Here is a 26,304-nt window from a genome sequence, read left to right as displayed (position 1 = left end):
TCTATAGGATTTGTAGTTTTGCCGGAAATCGAGATATACCATTTTTTACCATAAAAAACTCAACCCTCCCACTTCCCGAACTCGGCTCGCCCGTAATTTATTTTTCCTTTAATTTTCATCATATTCGCCTCCTTTTCCAATGGGTTTCATTCTACTGATTTTTTTTGGTTTCAAAAATTATCGACCCTGGTCTATTTGAGGTCTTAAATAACAATAAAATGTTAAAAAGTCATTTTTTCTTAACTTTTTTTTAAGTGGTTTAATTTCTTTGTTTTTCAAAGTATAATTTAGATATTTATTTTTTTTAAAAGCTTAGTTTATTGACTATGGATTAAAGTTTTTTGAATAATTAAAGTGTAAATTTGAATAATTAAATAGTTTTTTGAATAATTAAAGTGTAAATTTGAATAAATAGGCCAAAATTGTAAACAATGATAATTTTTTTTTTCGAATTCAAGCTTTTTTCATTTTTTGAATTTTACTAGAACATGTTCTATAGTATACTAATGTAAATTTTTTTTTTACACCATCAGAAAATAGACATTTTAACGAACGAAATGCCCACCGACTTTTTGAAAAAAGCTGATATTTTGACACGTGAATTTTCGATTGAAAATTAGGGTGTTTTTTTTGGTATTAGGTAAGTCAAAATAAGGTGAACAAATTTATATTTAAAATCAAATAAATTACAGTGTATTTGGGATATAATAAGGTAGGTTTTCACCAAATTTCGTAGAAAAATTTTTGTTTTTGAAAAAGATAAAAATAAAAAACCAAAAACTCGGTTTTTTGAATTTTTCACATAAATTTTGAGGTTATGTGAAAAAATTGTTGATACAAAAAGTTGTAGATCTTTTTATTACCTAGAACTTTGCCATACAACTTTTTTCTATAGGATTTGTAGTTTTGCCGGAAATCGAGATATACCATTTTTTACCATAAAAAACTCAACCCTCCCACTTCCCGAACTCGGCTCGCCCGTAATTTATTTTTCCTTTAATTTTCATCATATTCGCCTCCTTTTCCAATGGGTTTCATTCTACTGATTTTTTTTGGTTTCAAAAATTATCGACCCTGGTCTATTTGAGGTCTTAAATAACAATAAAATGTTAAAAAGTCATTTTTTCTTAACTTTTTTTTAAGTGGTTTAATTTCTTTGTTTTTCAAAGTATAATTTAGATATTTATTTTTTTTAAAAGCTTAGTTTATTGACTATGGATTAAAGCTATATTTTGTTTGAAAATATTGTTTTGTAACCCTACAGTTGCTTTTTAAGTTGTCCCAAAAACAATAAGCTGTACTTAGAAACCAAAATTTTCAAATTTTTTGTTATATGTTTTTTATTTTTTTTTTTTCATTATTTTTCTATCAATATCAAGTTAGAAAACAATTATTGCTATAATAGTTTTCTTACAATTAGTTTTTGAAAAATAGTCTACTTTCCATTTTTTTCCTCAGAAATTCATGGAATGCGTATGTATCGAAATTTGTAGTTCAAACAAATTCCACTGGCGCTAGTTGTATCTCTCACATTATTATCTTCTTTTTTGTTTCTACATGATCTCTCGCACTCGCTCTGTCGAGTGTTGTTTGGTGGTATCCCTTCAAGCAAGAAAACGGAGTTCAGAAAAGGCACTCCGACCTCCGACCGAGAAAAGCGGGGTTACACTCACACACTTGCAACTTTTTGTGTATGAACACAAAGTCGAAGGAGAAATCGTGGTGAAAAAACCAATACATATAATTTCCATACTAATTTGAGCCGCCTTCGGACCCGTTTCTGAGCCGAAGTCGGACTCAGCTCCGTTCGAGGCGGAGCGGATTCGGACCGAGGTCGGACTTGTGTGCTTGAAGGGATATAGAAAAAGCATGATACAACTAAGTCTGCTTCTACATGAAGACGCAAGGCGCAGAAATTATCTTCGAATTTCCTTTTGATTTTCCCTTCGGTGCATCGCGCGCTTCTACACGTAGTATTTTTTATTAGACGCAAATTTGACAGCTTTTTTTTTTTTGTTTTATTTTGTTCTCGTTTTCGTATGTATTTTTATTCCAAAATAAGCACCAAAATATTCAAAAAACAACTCCGTCGGGCTCTATGTGCAACGAAAACATTTAAATAAATTTTAAAAAAAGTTACTATACACCCATATAATATACATCCGACGAAGCGAACTCTACCACCGACGAAGTCAATTAAAGCAAAACAGCAAAAAAAAAAAGAACAAGATCAAAGAGAAACGTCAAAATGAGTCTCAAAATTTCCGACCGGAGACTCACAGGGTAAAAAATCTTCCATCCCTTTTTTTCGAACTTTCTTTCTCCCTTCTTCATTGAATCTTGACTTTTGCGTCTTCGTGTAAACGCGCACTCGCGTTTATAATTTTGTTTCGTTCTGCGCATCCATGATATAAGAAGACAAGGACATGGTATAACCCTTCAAGCAAGAAAACGGAGTTCAGAAAAGACACTCCGACCGAGAAAAACGGGGTTGCACTCACACACTTGCAACTTTTTGTGTATGAACACCACGAAATCGTGGTGAAAAAACCAATACATATAAAATCGGCTCCGCGGTGATTATAATTTCCATACTAATTTGAGCCGCCTTCGGACCCGTTTCTGAGCCGAAGTCGGACTCAACTCAACTCAGACCGAGGTTGGACTTGTTTGCTTGAAGTGGATCATTAGAGTCGCCATTTCACAAACTGGAGTAATAAGTTTTTGACGTTTAATTTGGCAAAGTCAAAAGCAACAACAATTTCCAAGACAAATTTGTTTACAACAAAAATTTCAATGGGCAACTGTCAAAAACATAAGTAGCCATATTTTTAAGTTTTGACAGTTCTCGATATAGAGTTTTTTCTAATGATCATACCATAAACAAAAAATATCAAGACTGGAAACTCGGCGGTCAACTGACGTTTGCCTACAAGCTGCGAGGTGTGGTGAATGTCGTCAATTTATCGTTTTCTTCGTGTTGGATGTGTGGTGAATGTCATGAATCTATAAATGTGTGCATGTTAACGTCATTTACCAACGTGGTGGCTTTCACATATATTCACAGACAACACTGTACGCAAAAGGGTTTTGGGGGGAAAGACGTACGAAAGTTTCCAGTCTTGGTATTTTTTGTTTATGGATCATACCTTCTCTTTTTATACCATCCCTTCAAGCAAACAAGTCCGACCTCGGTCCGAATCCGCTCCGCCTGAGGCGGAGCTGAGTCCGACTTCGGCTCAGAAACTGGTCCGAAGGCGGCTCAAATTAGTATGGAAATTATAATCACCGCGAAGTCGATTGCATATGTATTGGTGTGGTGAAAATCTCCAAGCCGAGAAAACGGAGCCTACCAGAAAGAGGAACAAAAAAGGGATGACGTTTCGCATTTGCGACCAAAAAAGAACCAGATTTTTTTTTTTTTCACTGAAACTCGATGTAATTCGACAAATTGTGGATGTTGAATGTAGGGGAAAGCGGGGCATATCGGGCCCCAGGGGTATAATGGGCCCCCCTCGTATTTCTTGTTTGAATAAAGTGGCAACTCCGATTTTGCATCAGTTCTTTTCAAATTACCTCTGGTGATACGGGGGAATCTCCTTATTGAGTGAAAATTATATCTGTGGTTCGTAGTGAATAAAAATAGCTTTTCAACTGAGTTGATGTATTTTTGAATCAAAGTAAAATTCGTGTTTTTAGTCTATGAGTGCATTTTAAGTTTAATTTTTTTCATTTAACAATAAAGTAAGTTTATTTATTTTATCTTAATCTAGTTATTTCATTTAATTAAGTTACTTGACCCAAAATATAGACAACTTTTTAAAGAAATAAGACATGGGGCATAATGGGCGGGGCATAATGGGCATGGGTCCCCATTGAGGCTGAAACTCCAAACTTCAAATCTGCCTCAAAGAAAGAAAAAAGCTCGTCGCAAAAATAAAAAAGAAGAGGAAAATAGAATTTTCGGAAAGCGAGAAAGATGAAAAATGTTGTTACTGTGCACATTTGTATTCCGAATCAACAGAAGGATGGGTGTCATGCAGAACTTACGGAAAGTGGGCCTATTGTTCTTGTGCCGGCGAGGAGCATGGAGATGATGAATCGAATCACATTTGCAGACGTTTCAGTAACATCATTAACCCAATACCCATCGTTTCTTACCTGTGCCCATTATGCCCCATGCACGGGGCATAATGGGTTTTTGAAGCAATGTTTTAATTTTAATACAAATTGAAGAATTTTTGAATTTATTTGTTTTATATCTCCTTAAGTTATGTAGTAAATGTTCATTTAACGAATAAAATAGTTTTGAACATAATTAAAATCTTTTTGGTATGATTTTTGTTGTTTTATCCTTAAGGGGCCCATTATGCCCCGCTTTCCCCTATGTGGGTGCTGGTGGCGTCAGGCTGCCGAAGAAGATTTCCTAAGAAAAAAACAAAATGATTAGTTTATTATTTAAAAAATCACTGCGCGAGCACACTCACCCATATTTTATCGATGAATTCTTTTTTTTGGCTTAAAATGATACCATATTATATATAGTAATTTAATATTAAAAAAGGCGAGACACGACACGCCACAAACACTGCAAGAAAAAAAAAAATGAAGTTGACGCTTTGTTTTTCTGTTCCCTCCCTTCAAGCAAGAAAACTGAGTTCTGGTTTTTTTATCTCTTTCATAAATTTATGGTGTTGCATGTTAGGTACATAACGGTACTATTGTTAGTTCGTACTTTTTTGTGCTTCTGAGCAACTATGTGGATATTTATTTTTCTATGAAAAAAAAATTGCAACGACAGAGGGGGTTTGTAATGTAATTCGTACTATAATTACGGTGACCATCCGTCCCGGTTTACCCGGGACTGTCCCGTATTTCTACAGCTTGTCCCGGGTTTTTATTTAAGAAACCCGGGACGTATAAGTGTCCCGTATTTTGTAATTTGTCCCGTGATTGTCCAGTATTTGCACATTCTCTGATTTTTGTATTCAATATTTTAAATACTTTGTACGGAAAATAAGAAAATACTGGTTGGAATTAAATTTTTTCTAATTTTTCGGATAAAGCAAAAAGCTTAGTACGCTGCTGAAGCAAAACGAACATTTTTCTAAGTCTCCAAAGTCAAAAAACTGTTGCTGCAAGAAAAATTGCCTGGACAAATAAATAGGATTGACAAACAACGAAAAGTTAAATTTTCATTCACGATTTCGTTGTGCTGGTTTTGTATGAAAATTTTCGTTTCGCCTTTAGACTAGGCTTTAGTTTTTTTTAAATGTTCTTCTAGTTCCAGCTGCTGTTTGTCAGGTTTCTACACCAGTTAAAATGTTTTCGAATAAAGAACAACATATGGAAGAGTAAAGAACCCAGATAAGTTTGAAAACTTTTAAGGACGTGTTAAAAGTTGTGTTAAAGATCATACAATTTCAAAATTATTTGAAATAAAATTAAAATGTTAAAAAATAGCTCTTCCGATTTTGATTAAAAAAAATATTTTTTTAGAAGTTATAAACAGACATTATTATAAAACATTTTCTTGATTTCTGATTTCGTAAACGACTTAAATGATTTCAACAAAAACGCTCCCATAAAATCGTTTAGGAAATCTTGATATCAAAGTAAGGAAAAATTATGAAAACTGATTTAAAAAAATTTAATTTTTTTTGAAAAATCAATATTTTCAAAACGATCCCACGAATTTTTTATCTGTCCCGGGTTTCGCTTCCAGAAATATGGTCACCGTAACTATAATACAAAAATCAAATTTTCGAATTCGATTACACAGCCACACAAACAAAAATAAAAGTTCTGAACTGGGGTTACGACTAGGTTTTTCTTATAGTTTTTGGGTCGCTAAAACCGAATCCGAAGTCAGTTTTGCCTCATCACATCTGGATGTGCGAATATGTTAATCATATAGTTTTTGGATCGCTGAATCCAGATTCGAAGTCAATTTTGCCCTATCACGTCAGGTTTCTGAGTTCTTATCTGGGGTTCCGACTAGGCTTTTCATATAGTTTTTGGGTCGCTGCAACCGAATCCGAAGTCAATTTTCTTTTTGAGATATCCTCAAAAAATGTCAGATAGGAACTTTTTTTTTAGTTTTGACATTTTTTGAGGATATTTCAAAAACCTGACATGATACGCCAAAATAAACTTCGAATGACTTCGGATTCGGTTTTAGCGACCCAAAAACTATATGAAAAACCTAGTCGCAACCCCAGGTCAGAACTTTTATTTTTTTTTGTGTGGCTGTGTTAAGGATGAAATTGTCTTTTTCTATGAAATCGCCCAACAACTGTTCCGCTTTTCAATTACTTCATTTGGAGTTTTTTTGCTTTTTAGTTGTATTTTTTTTTTTCGTTGAGATAGGCATAAACGTTGCTCTAAAGAAAAAAAGAAGATAAAATTTCCTTCCTAATGCTGGGCTCACTAATTTTTTTCATTGAAAATTAACCGAATTATGGCCATTTGAATCTATATTTTTTTCGCATTTTAAATTTTACTCAAGAACGCCTACCAAGTGATGTAGGCATACATAGATGCGCAGAAAGATAGAAAAGTTTAACACTGAATCCAACGGAAAACGAAAACACAAGTGAACTCGGTTGCGCAATGCAAAACGATTTTTATTTTAATTTTTTTATTAATTGACTTTTTAGCAAATTTCATTAAATATTCTTGTAGGAAATTGAACGCTCTACAAAAAAGGCCTTCTACATTTTTTTTGTTTATCTAACCGTTTAATAGACATTTGAGGTCCAAAAATCAAGAAAATCTTTAAAAATTCGTTTTTTGTTCTAATTTTGTAACAAATTGAAAAATTATAATAACACGGTGTAACACTCAAAATATACGTGGGCGGAGACTTATCAAGTTTTGTAGAGCTAGTCGCACTGATTACGAAACGGTATTTAAAAAGTCCCTAACACCCCCAAAATCTGGAGTTAGGGGCAAAAAACGTTTTTTTTACCTTCACCCATTGAAAAAAATCTAGCTTCGTCAAATTTTTACCCATTTTTTTTACAGGATAGGAGATAAATATACCTTTTTAACAATGAATAAAACATGTATTTCGGTTAAACCACCTAGAATTTATAAGATGTCAAAGTTCAAAAATTCCATTTTTTTCGTCATTTACCCAACTTCGACATCAAATTAAAGTATATATTGTCACAACAACATGCTGTTTTAAAAATATATTCTAAAATAATATTTATCTCCAAATCAAACGAGGTATTTTTTATGAAAATCAGTTTAAAATTGGCTTAAAAAAAAAAATCTACGATTTCAACCCAGATACAGAAATTCGAACTTTTAGGTATAGAACAAAAATTTTGTTTTGGCACGTAGTAGAATAACTTGGGCGCCAGGATTTGATAACGGGTTTTTGTAGAGGGGTTCAATACAAAAATTTTTTTTTTGGGAGGGGGGGTCTATCTCCTCCCGTTTAGGTGGGAGAGGCAGTAGACTGATTCAAAAAATTTTTTTTTTTTTTGTTCAAAGCATTGTTGAAAATATTGTTGGAAATGACGAAAAAAAATACTGTAAAAGTTTCAACCTTAATGTTAACATTTAGTACCGCCGCATCGCAAATTTCTATTTCCCATACGATTTGTATGGGAAAGATTGTGTATTCGTGTTTAGAATTTTTTATCTTTTTAATGGTTCATCAGAAAGGCTAGATTTAATCATTTTCTTGTATAAAATTGAACGCTCTACAAAATTGCATTTATAAAATTAAAAAAAAACGGACGCGGAAAATTAATTAAAATAATTTTTAGTTGAAAAAATGAATAATTCGAATTTATTGAAGAAATCTAATATGATAGTATTATTAAAGTTTAATAACTTCGAAACGCGGTGGTAAATCAAAAAAATTAATAAGAGCTTTTTTTGTAGAGCGGACAATTTTATAAAAGAAAATGATTTTGTCTAGCCTTTTGGATGAACCATTAAAAAGATAAAAAATTCTAAACACAAATACACAATCTTTCCCATACAAATCGTATGGGAAATAGAAACTTGCGATGCGGTGGTACTAAATGTTAACATTAAGGGCTGAAACTTTTACAGTATTTTTTTTTCGTCATTTCCAACAATATTTTCAACAATGCTTTGAACAAAAAAATTTTTTTTTTTTTTGAATCAGTCTAGAGAGGCAGTTTTCTAAAAAAAAATTATCAAATAAAAAAAAAATTATTAAAAAACAACGGCAACACTTACATTATTAAATGATACCATTTCCGAAAGGCAAAATTGTACATTTAATTCTAATTTTTAAATCAATAAATTATAACCAACAGTTTTTGAAATAATTTCAAAGTTGAAAATAGGCGAAAACAAATTTTTTTTTAAACTCATTTTATACCATTTTTGTCAAGACTGTGAATTTTAATAAAAAAAATTACTCACACAGAAAACGGCCTCAATTGATTCCTTATCGAACAGTGAAAACTATATATTTCTATGTCTTCTAGTTTTTGAGAAAATTGAAAAATAAAAAAAAATAAAAACAAAAAAAAAATATTTTGAAAAAAGAAAAATCTGATAAAATAATTTTTCAATTTTCTCAAAAACTACAAGACATAGAAACATATAGTTTTCACTGTTCGATAAGGAATGAATTGAGGCCGTTTTCTGTGTGAGTAATTTTTTTTAATTAAAATTCACAGTCTTGACAAAAATGGTATAAAATGAGTTTAAAAAAAATTTATTTTCGCCTATTTTCAACTTTGAAATCTATTATTTCAAAAACTATTGGTTATAATTTATTGATTTAAAAATTAGAATTAAATGTACAATTTTGCCTTTCGGAGATGGTATCATTTAATACTGTAAGTGTTGCCGTTGTATTTTAATAATTTTTTTTTTATTTGATGATTTTTTTTTTTAGAAAACTTCCCCTCCCACCTAAACGGGGGGAGATAGACCCCCTCCCAAAAAAAAAATTTTGTATTGAACCCCTCTACAAAAACCCGTTATCAAATCCTGGCGCCCAAGTTATCCTACTACGTGCCAAAACGAAATTTTTGTTCTATACCTAAAAGTTCGAATTTCTGTATCGGGGTTGAAATTGTAAATTTTTTTTTCTAAGCCAATTTTAAACTGATTTTCATAAAAAATACCTCGTTTGATTTGGAGATAAATATTATTTTAGAATATATTTTTAAAACAGCATGTTGTTGTGAAAATATATACTTTAATTTGATGTTGAAGTTGGGTAAATGACGAAAAAAACGGAATTTTTGAACTTTGACAGCTTATAAATTCTAGGTGGTTTAACCGAAATACATGTTTTATACATTGTTAAAAAGGTATATTTATCTCCTATCAGAAAAAAATGGGTAAAAATTTGACGAAGCTAGATTTTTTTCAATGGGTGAAGGTAAAAAAAAAAAACGTTTTTTGCCCCTAACTCCAGATTTTGGGGGTGTTAGGGACTTTTTAAATACCGTTTCGTAATCAGTGCGACTAGCTCTACAAAACGTGAAAGGTCTCTGCCCGCGTATATTTTAAAACCTCATTTTTGTAACACCGTGTAATCAAACGCGCAAGACATATTCTTTACGAATATCTTCTAAACGGTTAAAGCAATCAATTTGATGCCAAGAAACTTTTTGTAGAACGTTTAAGCTCCTACAAGAATACATCTTGCTTAAAAGAAAAAAGTTATCAAGACCTTTTCTGTTTCCTACAAGAATATGTCTTGCGCGTTTGATTGTTATAATTTTTCAATTTGTTTCAAAATTAAGAACAAAAAACGAATTTTTAAAGATTTTCTTGATTTTTGAACCTCAAATATCTATTAAACGGTTAGATAAACGAAAAAAAATATACAACGCCTTTTTAGTAGTGTTCAATTTTCTACAAGAATATGTAAAGAAATTTGCTAAAAAGTCAATTGATAAAAAAATGATTTTTTTTTAGTAGAAGCTTAATGTAAAAATGGAAAATTGCGAAGCGGAGGACCTTCCCATTAATATAAAGAGTTCATATTTGGTGTGTATATTCTAGAAGCAAAGATCATATAACTAGTAAAGATGTCGCACGTAGAACAAACTTCTGTGCTTGAAATTTTCTACCATCAGATTTTACCCATAGGTCCAAAACATGTATCCAAGAATTAAATTGTTGAGAAACATTTTAAAATTTTTCGATGACTGCGTAGAAAAGAGAGGGTTGATTTTTATAGATGAATTTATTTAATGGGAGGAAGCGAGATAGTAGTTAAATGTTGATACGAATAAGGAAAAGAATAAAAAAATACATTTGTCTGCGAGAATGTACTTATGAATTATTTTTTTTCTTAAATTATTCAGGAAACTCATAAAAACACATGATTCAAAATAATAATTTGAATAAGAACAATTTTAGATATATATATGACAAGAGTGTATGAGCAAAATTGTCTGAAAATGAATTTCAACCCTCAAATTGTCAATAGGTCCAAATCATAATAAAGCAGACATCCTTCGCAACATTAAAAAAAAGTTCTTATAGTGAGTGGGAAAGAGAGAGTTATTTTTAACACATTTCTTAAATGCGGAGGACCGAGATGTAAGTTGAATAGAAACAAAAATGAAAACAAAAAGGATCGTTTTGTCGTGTGGGTATATATTTTTTTTCACAACTGGATGGCTTCGCACAAGCAGGGCGAAGACGAGATGGCTAGTTTTAAAGATTGGGTGCGTTCACGTACCGATCCAAGGGTATCCGGATACCTTTGTGTTGTTGTAATCCCATATAAAATCTCAGCTGATCGATCAGCTGTGTTGACAAGCAAAAAAATCCAAAGGTATCCTAAAAATTTCTGGATTCTCGTGTATCTTATGGGAGGTTTGATGAACAGCTGTTTCGTGTTCACAAACGTATCGGATACTTAGGTATCTTGGATAGGGTATCTGTGCGTACGTGAACGCACCCATTGATGAAAAAAAGAAGAAAAACAACTTTTGCAAGTGACTGGTGTGCTGGTGGGTGGGTATACGTGTAAGCAGAAGAAGGTTGATAAGTTTTTTTTTTTTGATTTTAAATTTTTTTTCGATGGTAGTTAGATATTTAGGTATTTTTTTAAGTGGAGGGTGGTTTTCTATTTCCATAATTTTGTTTCCTTTTTGATTAATCGCGAAGCACAGGCGCATTGCTTTTAGGTGTAGGTACACACGTAATATGTAGGTAGGTAGGTTTTTTTTTCCTTTGCGACAGCAATCGTCCTTGAAAAATGTAGTTCATTTTATTTTGGTTGGAAAAAGAAATTCAAACAAGTGGTAGGTAGGTAGGTAGGTAGTAGACCAGTGCCAATAATTTTTGAAAATAAAAAAATTGCAAGCAGCATATGGGTGGTTGGAAAATTTAGGATAAATGGTATATGAAAGGGGAAAAATTAATTGCCCACAAACAAATTGGGGGAAAGGGGGTGGGTGGGCGAAAAAGTGGGGTGGGTGTCAAAAATCATGTTTTTTTACGATTTCTGTCTAAAGTAGACCTCCTATCGAAAAAAGTCAAATACAAAAGTTGTAGAAAGTATAAATGTCTACAACTTTTTCTCAAACCATTTTTTTATAGGTATAACCTCAAAAATATTGAAAAACAATGCAAAAATACGATTTTTTTATTTTTATCTTTTACAAAAATAGTTGGAAACTTCGTTTAAAATTATTTTGTTATGTTTTCTATATATTTAAAATGTTTTTTGAGCAAAATGTTCATTTTTGGATTTTTGACGAATTAAATTCGAAAAAATAGCCTATTTTTCAATCAAAAAAGTTACCGAAAAAATTTTGGAATTTTGAAAAGTTTGGAATGCAATTAATTATATTAAAACCTGTTTTTTAAGATTGTGTGGAAAAACTATACTTTTGTTTTAATAAATATTGAGAAAAATTGAAAAAAAAACGATTTTTAAGATTGATTTTTCCGTAAATGACAGTAATATTGAGGAGAAATAATTTTCCATAGAAATCAAATTATACTTTTCTAATGGCCTTTGATCTTCTTAATTTGAATCTAGCAATAGAATAGCTCTAACGTGCAAAGTTTTTGAGATATTGAATTTTGAACGTCGAAAACACTATTTTTGTGATGTTTTGGCATGGTAATATCTCAAAAACGTGATGTGATATAATTTTTTTGATTTCCGATTCGAGTTCAGCGCACAAAAAACCATTAGAAAAATATACTTCGATCTCTATAAAAAAAATTTTTGACTAGTGAAACCGAACAAGGCAGTCGATTTTTTCTGTCCTGTTCGGTTCACTAGTCAAAAAAATTATAGAGATCAAAGTATATTTTTGTAATGGTTTTTTGTGCGCTGAACTCGAATCCGAAATCAAAAAAATTATATACCATTTATCCTAAATTTTCCAACCACCCATATGCTGCTTGTAATTTTTTTATTTTCAAAAATTATTGGCACTGGTCTACTACCTACCTACCTACCTACCACTTGTTTGAATTTCTTTTTCCAACCAAAATAAAATGAACTACATTTTTCAAGGACGTTTGCTGTCGCAAAGGAAAACAAAACCTACCTACCTACATATTACGTGTGTACCTACACCTAAAAGCAATGCGCCTGTGCTTCGCGATTAATCAAAAAGGAAACAAAAATATGGAAATAGAAAACCACCCTCCACTTAAAAAAATACCTAAATATCTAACTACCATCGAAAAAAAATTTAAAATCAAAAAAAAAAACTTATCAACCTTCTTCTGCTTACACGTATACCCACCCACCAGCACACCAGTCACTTGCAAAAGTTGTTTTTCTTCATACTAAATAAAGCATATAACATCAACAAACTTAAGAAAATTCAAAGAACAGCAAGCGTAGGGACAACTGGAGCCCTCCGGTCGTGCCCTACTGAGGCTCTAAATGTTCTCTTGCACCTTTTACCCATAGACCTTCATATAAAATACCAGGTTTCTTGTAGCGTTTTAAGGCTAAAAGAAACGGGCTGTTGGAAGGCAAAACCCTTTGGTCACAGTGACACAGCAAATTTAATACCATCGGATATGCTTCTGACACCCACGGACTACTGCACTCCTATTTTGAATACTGTAATGAATTGCAAGGTCAGCTTCCCGTCTAGATCAGACTGGGAAGATGGCATTGTGACGAGAGACTTCGACACCTGCATTTTCACTGATGGCTCAAAAATGGATTGTGGGGTCGGTGCGGGTGTCTATTATGAATCCCTCAATATCTCAAAATCCTTTCGACTACCAAACTTTGCCAGTGTATTCCAAGCGGAATTGCTGGCAATTAAAGAAGCTTGCAAATTACTTAGCCTATATCCAAACCAAAACCAAAGCATAGCTATATTAACAGATAGCCAGGCAGCTATAAAAGCAATTGCTTCGGTCACGACATCCTCCAAATTAGTTCAGCAGTGCAGAGAGGAACTCTCATTGCTGAGTGGAAGCCTCACAATCACTCTCATCTGGATCCCAGGTCACAGTGGTTTTGAAGGCAATGAAAAGGCGGATGAACTGGCCAGGCAAGGATCGGCCCTTCATGAGTCTCTAGCAGAAATAGTTAACATCCCCATGGGAGTCATGAAGGGCGATATCTTCTCAAAATACCTAACAAAAGCCAACAATAGGTGGCACAACTTGACTAGCTGCGTCATATCCAGAAAAATCTGGCCCACCTATAATAAATCCAAATCATATGACCTAATCTCTAGACCCAGAAAAGAAATTAGCAGGATCGTTGCGGTATGTACGGGACATTGGCCGATAGGAGAACACGCAGCAAAACTAGGTATTCCTTACAACACCTTTTGTCGCAGTTGTTTGAATCAGCAAGAAAAAGAAACGGTATTCCACTTCCTTTGCCAATGTCCTGCCCTTGCTAGAAGCAGAATGCTCTCTCTGGGCAGTGAATTTTTCAACGATATAAATAACATCTCAGAATTAAAGATCAAAGACTTGATCTCATTCCTCAATGCAACGAAGTGGTTTTAGGCTAGCCTAAACACTCGTATGTATTGAAATCACTTTATTCCAATTAACCCATTTATAACTCATAGGTTTCACAAGTTTTGGTATCAAAACGGCGCATTTTGCGCTACTTGGGTCATCAAGCTAGGATGCTTATGACCGCCATCTCTACCTACCTACCTTTTCTTCTTTTTTTCATCAATCTTTAAAACTAGCCATCTCGTCTTCGCCCTGCTTGTGCGAAGCCATCCAGTTGTGAAAAAAAATATATACCCACACGACAAAACGATCCTTTTTGTTTTCATTTTTGTTTCTATTCAACTTACATCTCGGTCCTCCGCATTTAAGAAATGTGTTAAAAATAACTCTCTCTTTCCCACTCACTATAAGAACTTTTTTTTAATGTTGCGAAGGATTTCTGCTTTATTATGATTTGGACCTATTGACAATTTGAGGGTTGAAATTCATTTTCAGACAATTTTGCTCATACACTCTTGTCATATATATATCTAAAATTGTTCTTATTCAAATTATTATTTTGAATCATGTGTTGTTATGAGTTTCCTGAATAATTTAAGAAAAAAAATAATTCATAAGTACATTCTCGCAGACAAATGTATTTTTTTATTCTTTTCCTTATTCGTATCAACATTTAACTACTATCTCGCTTCCTCCCATTAAATAAATTCATCTATAAAAATCAACCCTCTCTTTTCTACGCAGTCATCGAAAAATTTTAAAATGTTTCTCAACAATTTAATTCTTGGATACATGTTTTGGACCTATGGGTAAAATCTGATGGTAGAAAATTTCAAGCACAGGAATTTGTTCTACGTGCGACATCTTTACTAGTTATATGATCTTTGCTAGAAGTGTCTAGCAATCGATTTTTCGGAGTACCAAATCAAAAAAATGAATTTCGATTTTTGTTGACCCACCCCAATTTGGGTGAATGTAAACAAAAATTCAAACAATTCAATTAAAAGTTAATGTTACAATTATTACATTTAAGTTAATGAGAATAAGGGAGATAGAATGTTCCCATTATCACTATTCATTACATTCTTAGCTTTGTGGATTAAGAGATACTCAAATGCATCAAGCTTTCTTTCATTTTGCACGCTCTTCAGCAACCGCACGCTCTTCAGCAACCGCACGCTCTCTTCAAAGGGGCCGGTGTGGTGTGGTGGTTCGTCGTTATCGCACGACGCGAAGACATGAGCAGCCACTGATGATGGATTTGTTTGCTTATGCTTGATGCAGTTGATGTGTTCTTTAAATCGTGTTTTTATACTCCTCTTCGTCTGGCCTATATATTTTTTGTTGCAGTCTTTCAGCTGATTTCATGTATACCACTTTTCTCGCTTGTTGGTGTGACATCTTTGGATGAACCGAGAATGTTTTTAAGCTTGCCGTTGTTGTTGTAGGCGATGTGTATGTTTTCTTTCTCCAGGGTCTTCCGCAGTTGATTTGTGATTGCAGGTATGTAAGAGAATGATACACGAAATTTGTTGGTGGATTGATTTTGGCTAAAAAGTGTTGAGATTTCATTATTTCTTATTCGGTTTGACTGTTTTTTAATATCCACCACCGTCTTTTCAAAACCATTAACATCAGTCAAATAAACGATGAAATCAAACTCTTTCTTGAAACTGGCAATGGAATGTGGGAGCTTACACAATCTGTATGCCATTGAATGGAACGCTGCTATTTTGTGTTGGTATGAGCAAAAAGAGTTATTCGTGATGTAGCGATCAGTTGATGTATTTTTTCTGAACACTTCAAACTCTATTTTCTTATTACGTTTTTTACATAAAACGTCTAAAAACGGGATGGAGTTTTTGTCGTCTTCTTCCTCATACGTAAACTTGACGGTGTTATATCTGTTGTTTAGTATGTTTAGAGTTTCATTCATTGTGTTCTTTTTAACAACACTGAATACGTCATCAACGTATCTAAGCCAGATTCAGTTTTCTTCTGAGGATCTGGACAGGAATTCTCTTTCTCTGTTGCCTATGCATTTTCCAGCCGCAGTTCCTTCCTTGGCAAATCTCATGATAGCTCCCTTAGCAGCACTTTCAATAAATAGGTGAAGTGGAGTTAAATCAAAAATAACCTCCATTGCTGCTGTAGGGCATGTTCTCATAGCCCCGGTGATGCAGACACATGCGAGTCTTTGCACTTTATCTAGTGATTTCCTAGTTGTTGCAAGATCGGTTCTTTTGTGCCAAGCCACTGCACCATAGGTAATTATAGGTCTTACCATCATAGTGTACATCGATCTTAGGATGTATGGTTTGCAGCCCCATGAAGTGCTTGCTAATCTTTTGCAAATCATTAAGGTTTTCTTAGCTTTACCAGTGGTAATTTCTACGTGTTTGTTCCAGAGGAGTTTACTGTCTAGTGTGATACCTAGATACTTAACCTCCTTCTGTGTTTCTATTACTTCTCCAGCTAACCTTATAGGTTTCATACGGGGAAGAAGTCTTTTTTTGGTAAATGGTATAATTGTTGTATTGGTAGGATTAACGTTAAGTCCAGCCGATAGACACCATTTCCGAATGTTTTTCAATCGTCCTTGAATAATATCGCCAAGAGTTTCTTCAAACTTTCCACTGGCTATTATTACTATGTCATCGGCAAAACCGAAAAATCGTATACCTAGGGAAGTTAGATTTTCTAGTAGTTCATCAAAAACAATACTCCAAAGCAAGGGTGAAAGGGCCCCCCTGAGGACAGCCTCTTGTTGTGATGATACCACTTGGGGCGAAAACTTCAAAATGATATAGATTTTTGTTTCGATTTGCCGTTCAATTTAGTTTCCATAAAAAAAGACCTCGAAAAACATATATTTTACGAATTAATTTTATATGAACGAGTATCAATTTTATGATTGTAAAATGATAATAATATGTGTTTATATCTATATCAGGTTTAAAATATATCAAAAAGTATAATAATACCTGTGTAATTTGTCTTCAAAAGGTGTAGCAAAGCGCAGGATAACAACAACAAATACTACAAAAAATAAAGAAATTTTTTTCAAAATTGTTGAAAATAAAAAAAAGTGCTTACCTACTATTATTTGTGAAAAAGCAAATCAAATAAAAGAATAATTTAATAATTTCTATATTTTGTATGGTATTTTCTTATTGTTTTCAGGCGATTCACTTATACTTTTTGAAGACAAAATACACAGGTATTATTATACTTTTTTATATATTTTAAACCTGATTTAGATATAAACACATATTATTATCATTTTACAATTATAAAATTGATACTCGTTCATATAAAATTTGTAGTAGCTTCGGATGAAAAGAAACTACTTCTTTGAATTCTTAAATAGAACTGATTTTATTTTATTTTTTAAGCACTATTTATATCATACAAAATTATGAATTTCATGAATCGCCACAAATTAATTCGTAAAATAAATGTTTTTCGACGTATTTTTTGTGTTTTTTCTTATGGAAACTACATTGAACGGCAAATCGGAAAATAATCTATACAACTTTGAGGTTTTCGGCGCTGTCCACCAGGTGCCGTGATTCCAAGTGTCAATACAACTCGTCCACTTTTGTAAAACTCTTATCAGCGGTAAGACCTACTCAATAAAGAATCTAATTATTCAACCCAACACTTACTCATTTTATTCAACTGATTTTTTCTTCCTGAACCACCCCAACAGTGGTTGATATCGATGCGTGAAGTGCAAGCTTGGCAAATAAGCGGTTGTTCTTTACGAAGAATATGTTGATGAGTACAAATTGTGTGGCCACTCGTAGTCTAATGAAGCTTCTATTCATGGATTTTGAAGTTGTGGTAGGGAGAATTAACCGGTTTTTTCCGGATTTATGCTAGCATAGTGGTGGTTAAAGGTAGACCATTCATATAGAGATTTTAATTTAAAGTAGGTATTGATGAAACGTAGAAGGTCTGGTTTACTTACTGTTTCAAAAAGAAAAACTGGAGCAGAATGGGCCTTTGAGGTTTCTTGGTCAGCAAGCTCATTTCCTTTTATACCTACATGGCTGGGTACGCACGGATTTTTGATTGCATTTATAACTGATAAGCTATCTGAGCATATTATAAATTTTCCTGGAAGGCACGCGCATTTTATGGATTTGAGGATGGCAAGTGCTTCTGCAGTGAATATTGAGTCAGTGCTTTCTAGTAGGCCTAAACATAAGATAGATCCGTTATCGTTGACAGAAGCAAAAGATGTGCTTGTTGTGTTTTTAGATCCGTCAGTAAAGACGAAGTTCCAACCTTCATATTTTAAATCTGATGTCAGATTTAAAAATTCTTGGCAGTACAACTGTTTAGTCGTGTTATTCTTATTGAATTCGCATAAATAAGTGTTAACTGACTCAGTTTGTATGTTCCAATGTGTACACAATGTGTTTTCCAATTATATCTATTATTAAATGTAACACCTAAGATACTTAAACTATCAACATTTTAAATATTAATATTGTTAAATGAAAAAAATGTATTATTACATGAAGTTTTACGACAGATATGCAATGTTTTGCATTTGCTAATGACAACTTTGCTCCAGAACGAGAGGACCAGGCGAGGATATCATTTGAAACGTTTTTTTTTTAAATATATTTGTGGTTGAAATGGCATTATGTTTACAATGTTTAATTTTATAATTTTATTTTAAATTATTGTTATTAGTTTTTTAAGTCTAGCTTGTAGTAAGCAATAAATAATAAAGAATATGGAAATCATTGGCATATGCAGTGTGGTCTAATTGTTTGTGATTTTCTATTATAGCACTTAAATCTTCAAACGCTATAGTAAAAAGAACCACCGATAAAGGAGATCCTTGCGGAATTCCATTTGGAAGGTCAAAGTTATGTGAAAATCAATTTTTTGATTTTGCGCAAAATTTTCTATTGAGGAGAAAGCCTTTAATATAATTAAATATTTTAGGACCTATTCCCCATTTCCTTAGTTTATTTAGGACAAGATGGATGCCTATTCGGTCAAAAGCCTTTTCAAAGTCTAACGAGAACAGTAACATTATTTGATATTTTTTCTCAATTTAAATATTCAATACATTCATTGAAAATTATTTTATTTAAATTTAAGATTTAAGTCATAATTATTGATTTTGTAATTATTTATCTGTTTCTACTTCTATAAGTCTTTCTATTCTTTTTGCTCTTTCTTTATTTCTTTCTTTTATTTCAGTGTTTTAAGCAATTCTAATCACATAATTTTTCAAAACCTTTAAATACTTCCGTCAATTTAGCGGGGGGCTCAAATAGTAAATACCTTATTTACCTTTTTATGTAATCCCTGTTCTTCTTGGTTCTCGTGTAGTTATTGTAATATTATATTGCGATCATGGCGGGTGAACTGAATCCTGCAACATATTCCAATTTAGCGAGTATAACGTCAATGTTACAAAAGTTATTATTAATGTTTTAAATTCTCAAAATCGAGGTTTTAAAGTTTACCATTTGAACGCCCTGAGTTTGTTTGGGAAAATTGATGAGTTTTGGGATTTGTTTGAGGTTTCAGAGGTGAATGCAATTGTTGTCTTAGAGACATGGTTCAAAAATGATGTAAATGATAAAACGTATGCAATGAGAGGATATACATTATACAGAGCGGATAGATTCGATAGAGTTGGTGGCGGTGTAGCATTATATGTTAAGGAGTCTTTAAAGAGCCGAGTTAGATATATTTCCCCAGACGTTAGTTCTTTTCATTGTTTGTGTATTGAAATCAGCAGTAACAATGAAAAACTTTTACTAGGCGTTGTATATAGACCCTACTCATATATTGATTTATCTCCAACCAACATGTTTTTGGAAGATAATTGTTTTTTGTTCCCAAATACCATTCTTTGCGGCGATTTAAACTGCAACATTTTAGCCTATAGTAGTTTGATCAATAACATGCGAACATTCAACCTTAATCCTGTTAACGTTAGTAATCCAACGCATTTTTCACTTAGCTCAAGCACTCTTGATGTTTTTTTTGTTGCTGATCTCAATAAGGTTATGTTATATGATCAGTTGTCCGCACCTGGTTTTTCACGACATGATCTTATTGTTCTGTCATATGATTTTTCATGTGTTAGGCCTCCAATGACATTTCAAGAATTTGAATATGAGTGCTCTTGAATCTGACATCAGATCTATAAGTTGGCACAATGTACAGTAGGTGGCCACATGATTATGACCGATGAAAATTTTCACAATTTTTTTACGCTAAAAACTAATTTTATTTTATTTTTTCTGTACATTAATTATTATTACGGCTTTCTACTATAACGCTAGAGTGTCACGTACTTCCTAAGTAAGAAAAATTAAAGAATAAACAGGCTTGGTAATTTTCCAGGGATGAATTCCACAAATAACGCTCTTTGGGGGTTCTTAGCGAAATGCTGCAGAAAACCTCATACCAACTGGTGGAAAAGCTTAGAGGTGAGTGGCTGAATCATTCAGGTTAAAATAGAGTTCCCAAAAGAATATAGGCGGTTTTGCATGAAAAGTTAAACACACGAAATATTGAAAAAATTGTGGTCTCCTCTATCGTCATCAATTTTTTTTGACTTTGCTTCTTTAAACAAAAAATTAGTATTGGCATAATGTACGGTTGTATAAAACATTATGCCAATACTAATTTTTTGTTTAAAGAAACAAAGTCAAAAAAATTGATGACGATAGAGGAGACCACCATTTTTTCAATATTTCGTGTTTTCCTTTTGTTGCAAAACTGCCTGTATTCTTTTGGGAACTCTATTTTAACCTGAATGAGCTTATGTTCCGTGCTTGTAATGATTCAGCCACTCACCTCTAAGCTTTTCCACCAGTTGGTATGAGGTTTTCTGCAGCATTTCGCTAAAAACCCCCAAAGAGCGTTATTTGTGGAATTCATCCCTGGAAAATTACCAAGCCTGTTTATTCTTTAATTTTTCTTACTTAGGAAGTACGTGACACTCTAGCCTATAGTAGAATACAGTAATAATAATTACTGTACAGAAAAAATAAAATAAAATTAGTTTTTAGCGTACAAAATTTGTGAAAAATTTCATCGGTCATAATCATGTGGCCACCTACTGTACATTAATGAGGTGTATTTTTGTTAAGTAAACATGTATGCTTGAAAAAAAAAAAAAACAGAATAAGCAGAATTTTTTTCTTAAAAAAAAAATCCTGGCAGAATTTTAAAAGCAGAATTTTGAAAGACAGAATATAAAATAAAGCAGAATTTTGAAAAACAGAATTTTCTTGAAAAAAGCAGAATTTTGAAAACCAGAATTTTGAAGCCAGAATTTTGACCCGCTTCCGTAAGTTTTTTAAATATTAACCAAACTGTGTATAATAAATACAAAAATTTTTTCATAATGTTAAAGGAGAGTGGGCATTTTGGCCCATTGGTGTAACACATTGAGACATACATCAAATGAAAGGTCTCGATGAGTGTACTATTTTTTTGTATAGGCACAAGTCTGTATCTCGTGCAGGGAAAGTAAAGTGATGCATTTTATGTCTAAAAATGTATGTAATAAAATTCAGAAAAGTATACATTTTGACTAGACACTGGATTAACTTGGTTCAAACAAAATTACATAACTGTGTTGGGAGATCAATTGGGCTATTCCATCACCAGTTTTCACCCATGACGCAATGCATTTTTCGGTTTTTAAAACACTTTTATATGGGACGTGGCTCATTTGTGTAACACATTGATACATACTTCAAATGAAAGGTCTCCATTAGTTTGTTATTTTTTTATATGGCCAAAAGTCTGTGTCTCGTGCAGGGAAAGTCCAGTGATGCATTTTATGTTTAAAAATGTATGTAATAAAACTCAGAAAAGCATACATTTTGACTAGATGCTCGATTGACTTGATTCAAAAACATTATAATAACTTTGTTTTGTTGGACTAATCCATCGGTTTTTATGGATTTATGAAATGCAATACCAAAAAATATTTGAGTTAGTATATGATTTTCTGTACTTTGAAGTCGAAACTACCTTGTTGGTTTGAAAGTAATTTAAATATACGATGTCTGTGACTAATTTTTCAAAAATGCAAATCAAACTTTAAGTTATATTACTAATAAAATGTTGGAGTGTATTTAAACTCCAAACCATACCTTTTTTGTTCTAAAAACACAAACATGTAAAATAAGCTGTACCTAATACATTTTTGAACATAAAATGCAACACTCCACCTTCCACGAGAAAGAGTTTTGTGTCCATTCAAAGGAATAATGCGCTCATCGGTACCTTTTATTTGATGTAAGTCTGAATGTGTTACATTTATTTTTGAGCATAAAATGCACCACTGCACTTTCCCTGCACGAGATAGTCTTTTGTCCATACAAAAAAATAACACGCTCATTGAGATCTTTCATCTAATGTGTGTCTCAATGTGTTACACCAATGAGCCACGTCCCATACAAAAGTGTTAAAAAAAAAAACGAAAAATGCATTAAGTCATGGGTGAAAACTGGTGATGGAATAGCCAAATTGAACTTCCAACACAGTTATGTAATGTTTTTGAAACAATTTAATCGAGCATCTAGTCAAAATGTATACTTTTTGGAATTTTATTACACATATTTTTGAACATAAAATGCATCACTGCACTTTCCCTGCACGAGATAAAGACTTGTGCCCGTACTAAAAAACAATGCACTAATCGAGACCTTTCATTTGATGTATGTCACAATGTGTTACACCGATGGGCCACGTCCCATACAAAAGTGCCCAGTCTCCTTTAAGATCAATAAAAAAAACCCTGAAGAAGTTGTGAATAGCGACGAAACGTTGGGTAAAAAATGGAATAAAGTTTTTTTAATTGCATTTAAAATCATTTGACCATAATAGCCTGCATTACCAAATATAAATCTACAAATATTTATTATTTGTATTAATATATTTGTAACAGATTGAATAAAGAACAAAAATCCCTTGAAGAAGTAAGGAATTCGTACTAAACGTTGGGTGAAAGTATGTAATAAAGTGTTTTATTTATTCGCATTCCAAAAATAAAAAGACCAAAAGAGCCTAATATAACAAAATAAATAAGAACTAAAAAAGAATTGGTCAAACACATACCTACAACAGAAAAAATTCTTTATTTATAAGAGCGTACTTCTGGTACCAAAAAATTTTATTTTTGAAAACTATCTATGTGTTTTAATGATGTTATAGTTGATGCAGCGCTTTTTTACAAAGTTTTGACTTTGAAATCGATTATTTCGAAAACAATTAAGTAAAAATTTTGGTTTTGAAAAATGTATCATTCAATTTTGTTTAAGTTAGAAATAAATATGTTTATTAATTTATTTCCAAACATATCAGCCTCTGGAACCATACCGGGATATCGCAATTAGAAAAAAAAACTTTATAAAAGTATATTGTTACATTGAAAAACTTAGTTATTTTTTAATCTTATCATTATTTTTAACTTTTTTTCAGATATCCAGCGAAGATTTTTGTTGGTGACACCTTTTGCTACTTTGCCGGAATGACATTTGCAGTTGTTGGTATATTAGGACACTTTAGTAAAACGTTGCTATTGTTTTTTATACCACAAATAATCAACTTTTTGTATTCGGTACCACAGCTTTTCCATTTTATTCCATGCCCACGGCACCGACTCCCTCAATATGATTCTAAGACTGATCTTTTACATACAAGTACAACAACATTCCAGAAAGACAAAATTGGACGATTTGGTTTTTTATTTGTTACATTATTTCGGAAACTTAAATTTATTTCGTGGACGGAGAAGCCTGATGGAACTGTTATTACGAATAATTTTACACTCATTAATTTAGTTTTAGTTATTTTTGGCCCAGTTCACGAGTCAATTGTAACACATATGCTTTTGGGCATTCAAGTAGCGAGTACTTTAATTGCATTTATTATTCGCTACCCTCTCGCAAGTTATTTCTATAATAAATGAATATATGTCTTCAGTTTGTGAAGCTATTATTGTTTGCCAAAGTTAAGTTAAATTAAAGTAAGTTAGAGTTTCAATTTGTACTGAGTTGGGTTAAATTATAAGAATTGAACTAAAACAACGACGATGTTTGCAATACTTGTTTGCATAAACAACTATTGTTCTTATATTTTATTTTTAAATTAAAGAATTGATTGATTGAAAGTCTAAGTTAAATCCTTATCTGCATATTGTTGAAACAACATTATCTTCATGAAAAATATATCTTATATTTACGGTGACCATCCGTTCATTATAATAATGAACTGTTCATTATTTGAAGAACATGTTCATTATGAATGATTTGGTGTTAAAAAAAACATTATAAATGTTAATTATTTTTAAAGCTGTTAATTTTTTTGTTCGGTGTTTATATTTATTTTTTGAAACAGAAACCAATTTTTGGAACAAATTGATAATGGGAACGTGTCCCAGTTTTCTGAATGTGCAAAAATCGTATTTACATTATGAAAAAGAGAAACTATTTTAATCCTTGTGACCCTGAGGCTTTTGATGAATATTCGATCATTCAAAATTGTTTTTTTTTTTTGTGAAAATTGCACTATATGGGAAAAAAGTCAGAAGACAACAGTAGCTAGTAAGTTGGATCGGATGATTGGGAATTTTCAAACAAAAATGTCAACATTTTAAACAATGAGGAATTTGATTTGGATTTTCGGGAATATTTTTTACTTTAAAATAATGTTTCCACACAGAGGCGGCGGAAGGGGTGTGCGGAGTGTGCCCCCGCACACGGCCCCGCGCTTAGAGGGGCCCCGCGGTCGCTAAATGAAAATGTCTCAGAAATAATAAAATCCGAAAAACCATGTCTCTTCTCTTTATTCAAAACAATCAAATAATTGAAATTGGCTTGTTTCCACTCGATTTCCATAATTCCATCGAGATGAGTCGAAGCATACATTGGCCACTTTTTGCAAAAGTAGGAAATAAAAAATAAATCAAACAATTTAAGATTATTGTTTGTTTTTTTTTTCTCAAGTGAAGCAAATAATTAGTTTGGATTATCTAAAATTTTGCTTTTTAAAATTCCCAATTAAATTTAAAAAATACAAAATCTCAGTGATAAAAACAGTTTTTTTTTTTTTTTCTTTTTTCTATTTTTCAATTTTGTATATGTAGGTATTTAAAATTGTATGAAATAAGTTTTTGTAAAGGTTAAGAATGGGTAAACTTTATTTCCCTTAAATAAAATTCTTTGCTCGCTTACGCTCGCAATTTATATAAACTGATTTTTTACACTTTCTACCAATTTAAACACTTTATTACGTAGGACTGTTCTGTTTTCCGCCGCCAATTTAATGATTAAAAAGGACCATTTTATTCAGTGGAATTTTCGCTGTTCGAAATTTCGTAGGTATTCGAAATCATTTTGCGGATTCATTGATGTTTCAAAATACGGACGGATTTACAATCCACCAAACTTTAAAAACCTGTTTTAAACCAAAGATTTTGCTCAAACAGACATGCGAATAATTTATGTTTTTCTAAGTTATTTCGTAAAAAAAAATTTAATGATTGATAAGTATCTAACAGAGGAAAAACATCAACAAAAACAATTTCAATTTTTTATATATCTTCCTGTATTTAGCAGGGGGAGCCCCTTGGTTTTTTCCGGTCTCTTCTTCTTCAACTCAAAAGCAAAATTGAATCACCAATTAAAAGAAGCAATAAGTCCTCAATATTCCTATAATTACATTTTGATGTTAATCTTGTCTCTATACAAAAGAAAGAAAAAAAAAAACGATTTTCTAATAGAAATCATATACATATACAAGTGATTTAAAAAAAAAAACAATAGTTTAAAGAAAGAAACAAATCCCGGCCTTATTTCCTTCTTCCTACTGATAAATTTTAACTTTTTTATTTTAATATAGCAATGGCACTCAGCTATATTACAGGTTGTTTGAAAAGTGTAAATTTTCAAATTTTAAGAATAACGTGAGACTAGCCTAACCACATTCTTAGAACCATCAAATAATGAAGTTGTGCAGTTATTTGCGTTTTGCCAACAATAAGATGATATGGACTTATTCCCCTTTTCCAATTGGTAATTCAATTGATATTTTTATATTCTAAAAAAGAAACCGAGAAACTGACGAAAACAAGAATTTCTACATTAAAATAAATAGCTATATTATACTATACCAATTTTAGAAAATTACAATTTAATCAAAAAAGCAATCAAGTGTTAGTTTTTATTTTGATGAAGAAAGTTTGATTTTTATTTGAATAGTCAAATTTTAGAAAATTTTGCATTTAATTTTTATGAGATTTGGAATGTAGATTAAAAATTTCTGCAAAATTTCATATCAATTTTACTTAAAATAGTTTTTTTCCGAAAAATGTTTACAGCG

The 26,304-nt window shown here is 32.1% G+C and overlaps 1 protein-coding gene across 1 annotated transcript in view; it reads left to right on the top strand.

The window, feature by feature from the left end:
- The window catches only part of LOC129906407 (UDP-N-acetylglucosamine--dolichyl-phosphate N-acetylglucosaminephosphotransferase), a 32,182-nt gene extending 8,082 nt beyond the window's left edge, over positions 1-24,100 (top strand). The window contains exon 5 of the mRNA XM_055982205.1: positions 23,404-24,100. Within this exon, the coding sequence (XP_055838180.1) occupies positions 23,404-23,893 (490 nt within the window). The 3' untranslated portion in view covers positions 23,894-24,100. The remainder of the gene's footprint in view (positions 1-23,403) is intronic.
- Positions 24,101-26,304: the final 2,204 nt, after the last annotated feature.

Source organism: Episyrphus balteatus, chromosome 1, assembly GCF_945859705.1.
Source record: "Episyrphus balteatus chromosome 1, idEpiBalt1.1, whole genome shotgun sequence".
In the NCBI taxonomy this organism is placed as follows: Eukaryota; Metazoa; Arthropoda; class Insecta; order Diptera; family Syrphidae; genus Episyrphus; species Episyrphus balteatus.
Note: the sequence above shows the minus strand (reverse complement) of the source record. Positions and strands in the feature narration are given on the sequence as shown.